A 14577-nucleotide genomic window follows, 5' to 3' on the forward strand; every position below is an offset into this window, starting at 1 on the left:
ATTATGTTATTGTTTTGGCCATAAGTTTAACAGTTTTGAAAACAGTATGTAAGCACATGCAAAATGTCCTGTACGTACAAAGATTTTTGGCAGTTGTTGTGTCTGAGTGAGGAGATAATTCATGAAATTTGAGAGATGTAGTCATTGAATGCATTTTGTGCCAAAACAATGATAACTGGTCCTCAGTTTAGCCCACATAGACTTCTGTTGTGCTCACTGTGTGAGGAGTTTTGCAAACGTGACCTAAGTATTGAGAAATGTGTCCTAGCGTCTGTAAAAAACTGTAAGTATGTACTTAATAACGTAGCAGATTACAATGGTCAGCATATTATTAAATCTTTATTTCTCTCTCTGTAGAAAAGCAGAGGCATCTTTTCTAAGACATGCATACTTTGCGAATATTTTCCATAACTTTATCCAACTGCAATTCTCACCTCAACTTGATAAACATAAACCAAGCCTAACTGTTTAGTTTCCAGGGTTTTGATATGTGTTTGCAGTTGAAATGCCTTATGCAATTCCTGGTGAGCTTGTAGATCATGTAATTTAAGATTTATTGATGATAGTAATGAAATGTTATTTACTTTCCCTCTGTCTTATTTCTGTGTCTCTCTTCTTTCAGACATGTTCCAGTCCCTATTATCCTTCTCTCAAGGCCACCTGAGTTCGCTGTTGGAGGGAAGCTTCCCATCTCTGTCCGAGCAAGCACTACCCCATGTAAATCAGCTTTTTTCCTCCCTCTCCCTCTACCTCCGTGGAGGTAATGTCTCTGTGGAGGGAGAAGTCCACCATTTTTTTAACAACCTCTTCCCACTTGCATACACGCGCCTTATAAATCCAGGCGTTGAAGGCAGCATAATGGTGGGCAGTAAAATGGGTGACTGTCTCCGTATGATCCGGCCAGATATCAACCCGTTTGGTAATCACGCTGTCGTCATGGCCCAGAAGCTGGCTGGGGCTTTGGGGGTTGGGCGGCAACTCGGTCTGGCCCTGGAAGAAGGTCTGGAGGTCATGAACGCAACCGAATATGCCAGACTGAGCAAGGAGTGCGTAAAGTCCCTGGTGAAGATGATGTACTGCTCCCACTGCAGAGGTCTGACGTTGATCAAGCCCTGTGGGGGCTACTGTCTGAATGTAATGCGAGGCTGCTTGGCTTGCGTGTCAGAATTGGATCAGCCTTGGAGGAGATACACTAGGTTGGTGGAGAAACTTACCCATGCCATGGCCGAGCAGCACAGTTTGGAACTGGCCATGCTGGGCGTCAGAGGGCACGTTAATGACGCCTTGCTTTATACAGAGCTTCATGGTCCACTCATTACTGCCACGGTGAGTACACACTGGTGAAACATCGATCATAGGTTTTAATGCACAAGAAAAGGCCTCCAAAACTTTTCTTCTTTTTGTTTGTTTGTTTAATATCTTTGTTTTATACATGTACCTTGGCAAAGTTTAATATATTGATTGGAAAGCTTTTGCAGCTTGCTTGTCAGTTATGACTTATTTTTTTCCAGCAGTGCAACAAAGAACCCTACACACTACATTAATGTTTCTGCTACGTTGAAACTTTTCAGAGAAAAATAATGTTTATACTGAAAAGAACTTTAGCCCCCACCAAGTTAACTGAGGCTAGAGGAATAATTTTTCAAAATGGTAAGGCAGCTAAAAATCTCCATTGTTTACATTCTGACTGTGGAAATATTGCTCATTGACTATGGTGAACCTGAGACAAAAAGTGGATAAAGCGTATGCAAGTGAGTGCACTTGCATGCTATAAATGCTACCATATGGTTTAAGCAATATGTGTGCACAAGTTAATATTGTCAACAGCATATACAGAGTTTTATAAACTGCTGCCAGAGAAACCTGAAGCTAAACCTGTTCTTTTATGACAGCAAGCATTACAGTTAAGCTGTACCTAGTTAGGCAACTTAGCAAGTAGTACAGAGGTTATAATACATATTGAGTAGTCTTCTTTGATTATTGGTTTCAGACAAAATAGCTTTTGAATCAGGCCATTATTATCACAAGTTCAAAGCACCAGATTGTAATTGCCTAGCAACATCTGTGTAAATAATTTTTCTTTGCCTAAACTTCAAATAATATTTATCTAGAAGGTAAGAAAAACATATTTCATACTTGTAGCAATTCTGGTGACAAATGGCCAGCAGCATATTAAGTAAGTAACTTATGTGCTTCAACATGTGAAACCAGCAGTGTGGCTCTTTTGTTGTGGAGGAATACTACAAAACATAAATGGATCCATATTAATGCATAGACAGTTATAACCTGCACAGATGCTTATAACTTTCTCTGTTTGTGTGTAACAGAGGAGAGTTAGGTGCCAGGCTTAAAGACTGACCTAATAAAAATATGCGGGGAGAGAGACCAAGCTTGTATTTCATGTGTGCGTACGTGTGCCTGCTTGGTATTCATAGGGTGGCAGGCAAGCCCAGAGCAGGGGACTCAGCAGCATGAGGACAAGTGGTACAGAATTGAAAGAGTTCCAGCTAGGCCATACAATCTAGACCTAGTAAGCTGACAAAAAAAGGATCTGGATACTAGTGGCTTTCATATGTTTGAGTAAACACTCACCAAGGTTGGAGCATAAACATGAGCACCCATGTGTAAAAAGTCATCAGACACGCACCCGCACACTAAAAGGCCTACGAGTTCTACGAAATACCCATTGAACCCACTGAAAAATGTTAAACTGTGGTACAAGTGCAAAAATGTGCTTAACTAAAGTCGAGTTGAAAAAAACGAACTCTGCTTCTTTTTTGCCCAGTCAGAGTATTATATGGAGTTGTTATTAAAGGAATTATTCTGACTGTGCGGTTTAATTCTGGGATGCTGTCCCAAGCCATTTGTGGTTTCATTTACTCTGTTAGCTGCAGACTACATGGTCTCCAATATACGTTGCCATACAACACATTGTACATACAAACTCACACAAACGCATACACAGAGGATTGCCCAAGGATGACATTTTTAGCCCAACCTAGCAACCTAGGTCTAACACATTCCTGCTTTTATTGATATAGAGCCTAACTGTGGGTGGGTTGAAGGGAAGTGATTATAGATTTTGGTAGATCCTAGAGTTGGATTATGAGAAGTAGACACCATTAGGGAAAATATGAACAAATATGCAGTAAAACAGTTACTCTTATTGATGCAAAGAGCAGCACCAATGTTCAGTGAGGCTTTCTCAGAATACAGCTGTGTTTAATTCATCTTAAAGTTTCTCCAGATTCAGCTGTGCTTCTGAGGCCATTTGTTGAGATCATTACAAAAATGATATGGCTCATTTGACCTACAGGGAAACCTTATATCTTCATGTGTGGTTATGATGGCCAGACTAGGATAACTCTTAACACATAAAAGCATGTTTTTTTTCTCACACATTCATTCAGTGACTCAGTTGCTTACTAAGCTCTTTATGGTATGTATATGAGAAAATAGCAACAGTGGTCCATATTAGAACAGTTTATATGCAGGTCTACCTTATCCGCTTGTTGGTTTTACCACACCTTCTCATTACGGTCTTACGGAGGAATGATAATAGCAGACTGGGCCTTTAGATAATGGAAACAAGGGCTCGTGGGTTGATTGGAAGCTTTCCATTTACCATCGCGGCACCTCAGTAGACTGCAGAAGTTTACATAGCAAGCACTTTTTCTTTTACACTTGGCAACAATAAAATTAAGGATTATCATTGGTTTGAAAATACAACCTCACTTTCAAAAGTTGGGATAGTAGGCAGAATATAAATAAAACTGAATTTATCGAGTTGCAAATGATTTGAAGCCTATATTTCATTGTAAATAGAACAAAGACTAAGAACTGAATGCTGCGACTGAGAAATTGGACTGTTTTTTAAATTAAAAAGTATGCTAATTACAAATTTGATAGCAACTAAAGCACACATGGATCCATCCTACAACTACTTAGGTTAATTGTCAACAAGTAGTAACACAAATGATCAAACCAAAGAGGCTGAGTGTTTTAGAAGTAAAGATGAAGAGGGATTCACCCAGCTGTAAAAGGTTGTCTCATCAAATAGTTAAGCTATTTAAAAATAATCTTTATGTCTTTTTAGTTAGCTTTAAAAATGTTTTATATGATAGTTTTATTATAGTATTGTTAAAATAGAGAATCGAGATAAATCTTCAGGCAGTGCTGCATTAAAAATAGACACAGTTCTGGGGTGGATGTGGCTTCACTGGTTTAGGAATACATGTGAAAAAGGTCAGTAAATTTATTGTGTTGCTGCATCCACAAATGCAATTTAAAACTATTATGCAAAGATAAAGTCAGATATAAAGAAGATCCACAAAATCCACCATCTTATCTGGGTTTGTGCTCATTTAATTTGGAGTTAGGCAAAGTGGAGAACTGTTGTTCTTAAAAGTTAAATGGAATATCTGGTCTAAAGACATTGTTCTGTATCAGTGTGTGGTTCAAAAGACAGCGTCTTAGGTACTTTATAGTGCACGTGGCATGGGTAACCCACACATCTGTGAAAGTTCCACTTGCTGAAAAAATGTAAACAGGTTTAGGAGCACCATGTGCTGTCGTTCAGATGTCTTACTTATTTTAGCAGGACAGTAGCAAACTACATTCTGCACATGTTGCAACAGCACATGGTTCTGTGACCAAGAGAGTACAAAGATCAAACCCTTTTTAATAGTAATACACGAAGGAACTGAAATCTTTAGTTCCCAAACAATTAGAAAGGTGATTAAAAAGGAGGTGATGCCAAAAAATATGTTTACTTTATATGTAAAATATGTACTTTCAGACCATTTTCATCATTTGTTTCAGATATGCTGATGAAAACAGTTCAGAAGGTCTTTTTTTTAATCATCTTATATGACACACATGCTCAGGCTTTTATATATACTTTCTGTATCTGATATTTCAGACTGTTAGCTTAATGTTTGCTGCCAAATAATGCAGATGGCAAATCTATATGCTTAAACCATCTTTCTAAATTGCGTGTGCCTTTGGCACGCCTCTAAACATCAGGCGGAGTGACTGACTTAGTCAGCAGTCCATTAGCTAATGATGGTTGATGCAGCCCATCTTATCCTCAGTCGCCCTCACACATTTCTGCCACTCTCAACTTCTCTCACTGTAATACTGTATGCTGATCATATGCAGCCACACCACAACAAATATACAAACAAACAAGAAATATAAAAACAAACAAATGAATAAATAAATGTTGTTATAACAGCCATAAATGTGATTGAGAGTGGAATGCCTTTGCCTCTGAACACAAAGCAGTTGCACTCAGTTTAATATCTTTCTCTAGTAATCTTTACTTTGGAGTGATGGATTGACAGAATCATATTGTTTCAGAAGGCACACCATCTTGGATCAATCTAGTGGAATCTAGTGTGTGGTTTTTCTTCAGAGCTCGTGGTCGGCTACTGGATGGATTGTTTGTACAGACAGAAAACAGGCAACAAAAAGAAACTTTATCAGTATAATAAATGAAAGAATGTTTCCAGCACTTTGGTATATTGATCATAGTCTGTAAGCTTCTCCAATCAAAGTCCAGATTTGTGTAATAAACTTCAATAGTGCCATCCAATGTAATAAAATCATGTTTGTTTATTTATTTATTTTTTTTGTCTATTACATAGTAAATCAGAATACCTCATCAAGTCATATTACCTCTCATATTGATCCAAAAAAAGTCGGATTCCTGATGAGACTTTTTGTTCTTTACAACACACAAATTCCTGATACCTTCTCGTGGCTTAAGCCAAAAGTTAGACGTCTCTCCTAATTAAATAAACATAAACACATTTTCTGACGCTGAATGCACAAAAATCACACTTCAGTGATTCTTATTTATAGTGCTTCCTGAATCCTGTATTTTGAACTAGCTACCATAATAATATCAGGCAGCAGCTGCTGCAATGTTAACACAAGTGCCTGCTGCATCTGTGTTATGATTTTCATGGTAAACGCTGGCCCATTAGAAGCCTTCATGAACACATGGGCTCCCAGTTTCTCTTTAGATGCTTATTTTCTCTCCCTGTGGCCGTATGTTCCACAATATATTGTAGAGACAGACAAGATGAACTCACTTGACTTTCCCAGTCTCTTTCTCTTGCTTTCTTTTCTTTTTCTCTATATATAACACTACTTGAATCCACTGAGACATCTTGGCACATTCGGTATCTGTAATTCTCAGAAATGTATTTACAGTTTTGCATAAACGTTGTCAACAAACTCCACAGTAACACCCATATTCACAAGAAGAAAAAAAAACAAAAAACAAAAAAACAAGAGGCTCTCATTTTTAGATCATCTGCAAGTGATTTAATCAGGGTAAACAAGCCTCCGTGTGGAGAGAGGAACTCAGTGTGCTCCTTACAGACTGCAATCTGAAGGACTTTTTCCTGTGATATACGAGTGACTGCAACTCTCTTTAATTAGCACTGACATCGTTTGGACAACGGAAAAAGGAGAGAGGGGAGGACAGCTCAACAGAGACTGAGAAAGAATAGACAAAATGATTTAGACAAAATGAATGGAGCCCCACAAAGACTGCAATGAAGAACTGTTAGAGAGGCAAAGGGCACACAGGGGGAGATGTGTAACAGTGTAAATTGTCTACACTCTTTTAGTCAGGGTTGTCGGAGATCTTCCTGTATGAGTGGGAGGATTGCTATAGAAAGAAAAGTAGGTTATTCAACATTTTGTTTTTAGCTACTACACATAATCATACTCACTTCAGTTAAATTCAGTTTTATTTGTATACTGAAAAAAAAACATCACAAACTGCTAAAGATGCCAGAAAAGTCAACCAAACAGAGCATTCACTATGAGCAGCACTTGGCAATGGTGGAAAAGAAGATCTCCTTTTAACAGGAAGAGACCGCTGACAAACCCAGACTCAGGGAGGTGTGGCTATCTGCGGCGAATGGTCGGTTAAAAAGTTAATGACGTGCCATATAAAGATGTGGGGATTGAAAAGAGGTGAGCGGAGGACAAATACTCAGTGCATCATGGGAAGTCCTCCAGCAGCCTACACCTATAGCGGCATAAAGCCAGTTACACACTGGAAACAATTTGCTGTGAGAGACCACAGAAAGATATGCGGGAGTGGAAAAAACTCTCTTTAACTTCAAGGTTAGAAACTGAAGGTACTGCCAATGAAAGTGCAGAACACCGTTTATTGATATATGACCAGGTAATAAATATATTATAAGGTCACAACAGTAAACAGAGCGTGGGATGTCTGCAAGCAAGCTTCAAATCACTTCCTGTGTATACGTGGCTTAATGTTTCATGGTCAGCTTTTACACAATGTTTTTACATAGAGGTGCTTTATTAAGCTCACACAATTAATATGGAAAAGAAAACCCACTAAAATTAAAACCAATTTAAAAATAAAAGAAATGGTGCTAATAAATAATATTTAAACTTAAATTCAGCTTAAATATGTTGTAAACAAACTATAAATGCTGCTTTCTGTTTATTATTCAAAACTTGGTAGCTTACCATCATAAGCAGATCTAATCACAATATTTAACCCTGACCAGCAAAGAGCTCATCTTGAGGTATGCAGATGTATATAATTTGTACATTCCAGTTTATGGAAACAACACATTATTTACAAAGCAATCTCCTTCATCCACAAAAGAAACCATAGATAATCATTGTGGATAATCAGCTTTTGACATACATGCCTTGACCCAGCTATGCTGCTGTTATTATTAACAACAACAAGAATAGAAAGCTTTTATTAACAAGGGGTCACAACAGGGGTAGGGGGTAGCTCCACACAACCCAAAAGGGAATTGTATCTCTTTCCTGGACTGAACCTGGGATCTTGTAATAATAATAATAACAATAATAATAATAATAATGCAATATTTATCAATCTGTATAGACTGTCTGATGCCACAGTAACACCTTATAGCCTAGATCTGTGTCAGTGTGTGGTTAACCATATAACACAGCCTGGCAGTGCTGCTGAGGGAAGAGAGAGGCTTTCTTATTCCCCTAACCCACCCACATGTTCCCAGAGGGGTCAGGGTTTGAACTGGCAAGTATCCAGTTGCAACCCTGCTTCATTAACCACGAGGCCTCTGCCACAGTACCGCTAGTCTGGCAAAATAAAGACAAAGTCCGTATTATACATACATGTTTATGTGTTATTTTTGGATAATGTTATATTGTTATTACAGACTTTCACACATTGTGCCCAGTGTTGTTCCTCACCAAGTCATTTCGGGGGAGAACAAAAGATACCTTAGAGTCTATGTATTTCTTCTGTTTTTACATTAACGTTTAATCAGCAAAAAAAGAAATGTAAACACTTGTGCGCACATAATGAGCCTTCCTTTTCTGTTTTCATGTGTGTAGCAATTAGCGGTGCAGTTTTTTTTTCCTTCTACATAGTTACCATGCTGCTCAACGGCACAAATTCTTTGCGGTCTCTTTGGGGAAAACATAATAAATATAATATACAGCCATGTTACCAATATTTTAACCAGTGGCTGGTTGCTTTCCCACTGTTATGATAGGACTGTACTACTGTGAGTATTTTCTTTTTTGTTTTCCTTTAGTCTGAAACCACAGTGAATCAAGTCAATTAATTTAACAACTTCTTTACTTTTGATCTTGCAAGTGCTTTTTCCAGCCTGGTAGCTTGTTACATAATGCTCATTGAAACATTCATATGAAATTAAATTAAATTCTTGTTCCAAAGGCAATGTCTCTTCTCCTACTACACGTTGGTGTGCCATTTCTAAACTTCAATGAAAGGATTGGATGATGGTTTGATCCTATGAGCAGTTTTTAATGATATCACCAAAAACGAAAGAAATTTGAAGTTTAAGTTCCTTGCTATAATCACTGAAGTGGAAGTTTCCTTATTTGTTTTCATATATATTCTGTTACAATGTTGGATAAACACGTCAAAGGTAGCTAATATTTCAGTATTGAAAACTTCTATACCTCAAAAAGTCAGGCTTCAGGCTGCACTAAATGCTTAGGATCAGGCAGTTCATTACTTTTATATAAGTATTATAAAACAGAGGGAATATTCTTGATCTCACACAGGATGCTTTGATTACGAATACAAACTTCCAAATTCCCAATCAAAAGACAGGCACTCACAAGAATTTTGGCTTTCAGGGAGAATTGCTGAAATAGCTTAGTTTCGGATAGTTGATGAACAAAAGGCTGCACTAAGGCCCAGTGTAAGATAAACAAGGATTAATCAGAACTGTGATGTCAAAGTATTCCAGTAGAGGCCAAGAGTGTGCATAATGGAGATTAGTGTACATGATAGTTTATAATTCTGTCAGATGGTTCAAAAGTGGACATTGTTTGATCTTAGGTCAGGAACTGATGATATAATCCAATCTTGGCTCCTTTTTTAAAATTTCTTTATTTTTATTTTTTTCAATTCTCTCATCTACCATCAGAGCCATGAAAAGGAAATATTTTATATGAAGTTCTGAGCTCACCTAGAAAGGGCATTTAACTGACGATGACTTTGGCGCCGCTTACAAATATGGTATGATTCCTAGAGAAACAGTTGGTAGCATTAGGCAATGACATGTGATTGTTTATATGCACATTTAGCACATACCCCATCGGAAGAAGAGGGTCTTCACTGAACAGACAAGCTAATGCTCATCTCACAATGTGTTGTGCTTGGGGTCAGGGGGGCTGAGAAAGTTCTCCAGGCTTTACTGGATAATCCCTTGATAAATAAACTGGGAGGAAAGACCACCACTGCTATCTGTAAGCTAATACTCCCCTAGAGAAGTGATGGCAATGGGCTTGGCTAGCTTGGAAGCGATTATCTTGCTGTTCTCTGTTTTTCACTCTCTTACTTTAGGAAGATATTTAAGTAATGCACAGTTCTTCATAAAGTTGGAACAACATAGAAAACATGAAAATAGATCATATCTTAGACCTTTGTGAGATTTAAAAAAAAATAAAATAAATTTATCCACTTTGGAAAGGGGTTATGTGCAACTGTGTTGATATGCAAAACTGTAAATCCACACCTGTAAAACATACTGTACACATGCAGTGTAGTTGTAAAAACACTAATCCACCCTCCCTGCAGCAGTAGAAATCAAATTTCACTGGGTAGCTCAAATGCACATAGAATACATGCCTTGTATTTCCCTAAAGTCTTCCACGTGGAGAAGATCCATCCCATCAATCTGCCCCCTCCATCAGTCTCTGTCCTCAGGCAATCATATAAGGAATGCTCTGTAAAATAGCTGAAATTGTGAAGGTATAACAAGGGCAAGCAGGTGGTCACACACACATACACACTCAAAACCAAAAACTCACGCTGGGCCCAAATGGGATTTCCATTCTCACGCCATCATCAGGTCATGAGATAATTGATTTATGGCCGTGTTTTAGCTCATGTCATTATTCAGCCTGTCATCTGATTGGCTTTCAGGATTATGTGGTTATCAGAGCCAATCTATAAGAGCATGTCTGTATTTCTCAAGAGTATCCTTAAGAGGATCCTGTTTATTTTTCCTGACAGTCACTTTGTGTTCAGTTTACACTGTATGTTTAGTTAGGCATAAAAATGATTTGTGTTAGTGTTATTGTTTTGAAATGTAGGTCTTTCTTTTGGACCTCTTCAAAAAGTATAACATTTGAACCTCTTCTCTGTGGTTTGGTAATGCAAAAAAAATGGGGCAATGCAAACAAAACTGAGAGTGACCCCCTCTTGATGTTCATATTTTACTCAGATGTTTACATTTTTGTCTGAAAGAATAGCGCAATGTTGAGAAACGCAGATGAGAAATGGCACTTTGAAAAGTTCACAATGACAGGATTACACCCTATCTTAATTTCTCACCACTGCAGAATTGTGATAACCTGTAGCACTGCCCTCATTTGTCACACACTGAACTTTATTTAGCACATTTGGTCTCATGCGATTAAAGAAAAAAACTTTTGAGAGAGTTTCCTAATAGAAGTATTAATAAAAAAATGTCCTGTTAATAAGTTTCAGCTCATTTATATATATATATATGTATATATATATATATATATATATATATATATATATATATATATATATATATATATATATATATATATATATATATATATATGCAGTGTATTTTCTGAGGTCCTGAGCAGTCAGAAAGGCCCCTTTTGTCTCTTTTTTATCACTCACTTTGTGCTTATTATTTCTGTTATGGCGACTCCTTCATGGTATGTAGTGGTTTTTTCCCCTGTATTATTATTATTTTTACCCAGAATAGTTTTCTTCCTAGCCAGTCATAACAAGGTTACATTAACCTAACAAAAAATTCAAATAATAAAAATGAGCATTAAACATCCAACTAATGCATCATAACTACATTATTTTCTTAAGCAAAACCTGTAACTTTTTTACAGACTATTCTGCTCCACCATTTGCTTACATGGCTGTTGCAAAGGCTTGCCAGCTTCCCCAGTTTCGCACACAGACACACACACACTTCCATATGCACAGTGCAGTAGACCTCCCAAACTCTACAGTCTGGACATGATGTCATAAGATTTTATGTTGTAATGAATCTCTGGAATTGGATTTATAGATTATTATTCCTTTATTCATTTCTGTATTTATTTTGCTAAATGAGAAAGAGGCACATTGTTTAATTCAGCAGGAGCTCTTGCATTGGCCAAGTAACTGTCGTGACATTTATAACAGTAGTAATTCCTAGAATTAACTGTGTTTTTGGTCAGAGCAATCAAATAATCTCATTTGTCAGGCTTTATTTTGAAATGTTCAAATCTGTGTTCTAATACATTTCTAAACACACTGTGAGCGTGTGCACACGAGATGAACAATGACTGTCCACAGAAGCATTGCTGCGCATGCAAACAGCATTTAGCTCAGAGTGCTGACAGGCTACATGGTCAAAACAGTTGCTATGGTCTATCTTTTCTCACCGCCGCAATGTAGTGCATGTGTGTGTCGTGTTTGCATGCATATGTGCGGCCATTCTCTTGTGTGGTTGAGGCCGTCCACCACATGTGAGCGTGTTTTATGGGTCCAAAGGGAGTTAAGGTTAATGCAGTAAAACCACCTTCCGCGTGCCCAGCGTATGCCTTAAAAGAGGATTTGACACGAGAATGCAGTAAAGAAATAAACTATGGATAAAGTAGAAGGTTTTTAGTGAAAAAGAAAAAAAAAATCAGATACTTATTGGGATGTCATTGTTGAGTCCTCTGCTACTGATGGGCCTATTGCATGGTTGGTATGTGAAAGCTTTCATTTAAACAGCACATGAGCTGACACATCTGCCTCACTGTGGAGGGAAAAGAATATTTTTAGTGCAACTGCGAGACACATTTTGTTACTGTTAACATATTTCAGCTGCTTCAAAACTAATCCAAACTCTTCCCAGCATGTGGACACACCCCTTCAAGCAAAAATTTAAACACACATGTCGCCAGGATGGATTTGCTTCTCTAAGATTCTAAAGTCTAAATCTTCTTTACTGTAAATTCAAATTACCTTGTTTACCAAGAATGAGGTGGTCACTGACTCTCTTCCGCTGTTTCTTACTGTAAGGCTAAATATTACGTAGTCCTTTTTGGATGTCCTTACACGGTAGAGTGACTCATCTTTCTAGTCAAAGCAATATACGCACTGATCACTGTAAGGAATTGTTTAGTTCAGCTTGCACCAACCATTACAGTCGGTCTCTCTGGCTAATTGAGGCTCACTTAATAACGCTGCCTAGAGGCTTTTAAGCCAATGAGATGTCATTGATTTTATCTATCGTTTTTGCGGCACACGCCCCTTTATTCATGACCCTGCTGTCTCCTCCTCTCTGCCGCTGGCTTTAATAGCCCGCTGGGAATACTTGCCAATGTTTCCAAGTCTGCACACATGCATTCACCTCCATGAAGTAGTGGAATAGTCGGCATTTACTGTCAGACCTCCTGGCAGTAACTCACTCATCAAACTGTTTCTTTCATCGCATCCCTCACTTCATGGCCACTCCTTTCCCATGCTCTCCATTACTCTGAACTTGGCTGTTCCATAGTTCTTTTCACCTTTCTTCCCTCTGTTATCATTCACTTTAATATAGCTGTCCTTCATTTAAAGCGGTGATTGTATGAGTGCGATGAAAGGTATTACTTTAATTGCAAGTAAGTTCTCAGAGTTGTATAGGTGTCAGTGGGTGGTTTCGAAGCCTCACTGCTGTTTCTCCCATAGTTTTATAAGATTTCTTTCTTAACAGGTGTTTGTTATCTGTCCTCCCCACAGGTGGACAAGGTGTGTGACCTGTCTACAGGGGAAGCCACACACATGCATCCTACTAGACCTGAGGTCAAAGCCTCGACACTGACCTTATCTTCTCCTTTTCCATCTTCCCCTTCCTCCCATCCTTCATTAGAGGAGTTGCAGGGGCAGTTAGGTCACTTAAAAAGGTAAGGCAAAGCTACAAACATTCAATCCTTTAGTTAGATTCCAAACTTTACTACTGGCTCTTCATTTTTTACAGTCAATGTTTTTTCTTGTTACTTAGCTACACTACTAGATGGAATGTAAACTCCACTTAAATAAAAATTGACTAGGCCTATATGACACGACCTAAGGGGTTGGCCAGTGTCTATTCACAGCTGTCACTTTTTGCTTTCTTCAAATGGCTAGTTGGATACAATTCACAACCACACACTGTAAATGTAGTGCCTGGTCCAGCTTTTTTGAAAGGGGTTTGCACAGTCCATGCCCTCCACCTGGCCCAGTCTGAGGCAACCATCCTGTGCCCACAGCAGCTGGTAGTGAGGTGAAGTGTGGGTAAGATTAATGTTGACGGACCAACAATTTCCTGTTTACCCAGACAGCCATACCACCAACTCTGCACACTAGCCGGCCTCGATTACATAGCAGCACTCACAAAAACACACACACAGACACCCTCTTGCAGTGTTGTCTACCATGAATCACTGCAGTGATGCCAGCCTAGCTGACAGGTCTGGCCTGGCACTAGCACCACCATTCATGGCAACACAATCCAGCTCACTGCTTGCTGCCAACACTGACCAGCGCACATGTGAGTGCTGACCACATCAGAGGCACGGCAGCACCAAGCGCAGTAAAGGGAGACTCGTGTACAGCTGAAAAATATGAAACATGATAGAGTAAAACAACATTTATATTTATTATATATTTAAATCTTTGCACATGTGCATATGTTTGCATGCATTTGTTTACTGACTTGACAAATTCATTCCATTTACTGTCTCAATTTTGATGTGGTGTGGGGAAAAATAGGTTTCGATTTATATGTGGTATACTCAGTGTCTGCATGTGCATGATTAATCACTCTCTTCCAGGGTCAAATGACTGTCTTTTCTCCCTCTTCCCCGTGTTTCCTGTCATGTCACCCTTTTTTTCCCTTTTTTCTTTCCCTCAATCCCCATTTCACCTCCCTGCATCCTCCTTGCTTGCAACAATCTCACCGGGACTCCAACTCCCATCATTCCCAGTTCATTCCCTCCGAAACATTTCAAGAAAAATAAACAAAATCTGGAAATCCTCTCTAGGTAAGCATGAACCCA

General features: G+C 38.5%; 1 protein-coding gene across 2 annotated transcripts in view; it reads left to right on the plus strand.

Moving 5' to 3' along the window:
- The window catches only part of gpc5c (glypican 5c), a 105885-nt gene that overhangs the window by 26022 nt on the left and 65286 nt on the right, over positions 1-14577 (plus strand). The window contains exons 3-5 of one of the 2 annotated variants that reach the window (XM_004542616.2): positions 623-1326; positions 13280-13443; positions 14506-14562. In XM_004542616.2, the coding sequence (XP_004542673.2) occupies positions 623-1326; positions 13280-13443; positions 14506-14562 (925 nt within the window). The remainder of the gene's footprint in view (positions 1-622; positions 1327-13279; positions 13444-14505; positions 14563-14577) is intronic. The other variant, XM_004542617.2, reaches the window with a different exon arrangement.

The sequence above is a fragment of the Maylandia zebra genome, linkage group LG18, assembly GCF_041146795.1.
Source record: "Maylandia zebra isolate NMK-2024a linkage group LG18, Mzebra_GT3a, whole genome shotgun sequence".
Classification (NCBI taxonomy): Eukaryota; Metazoa; Chordata; class Actinopteri; order Cichliformes; family Cichlidae; genus Maylandia; species Maylandia zebra.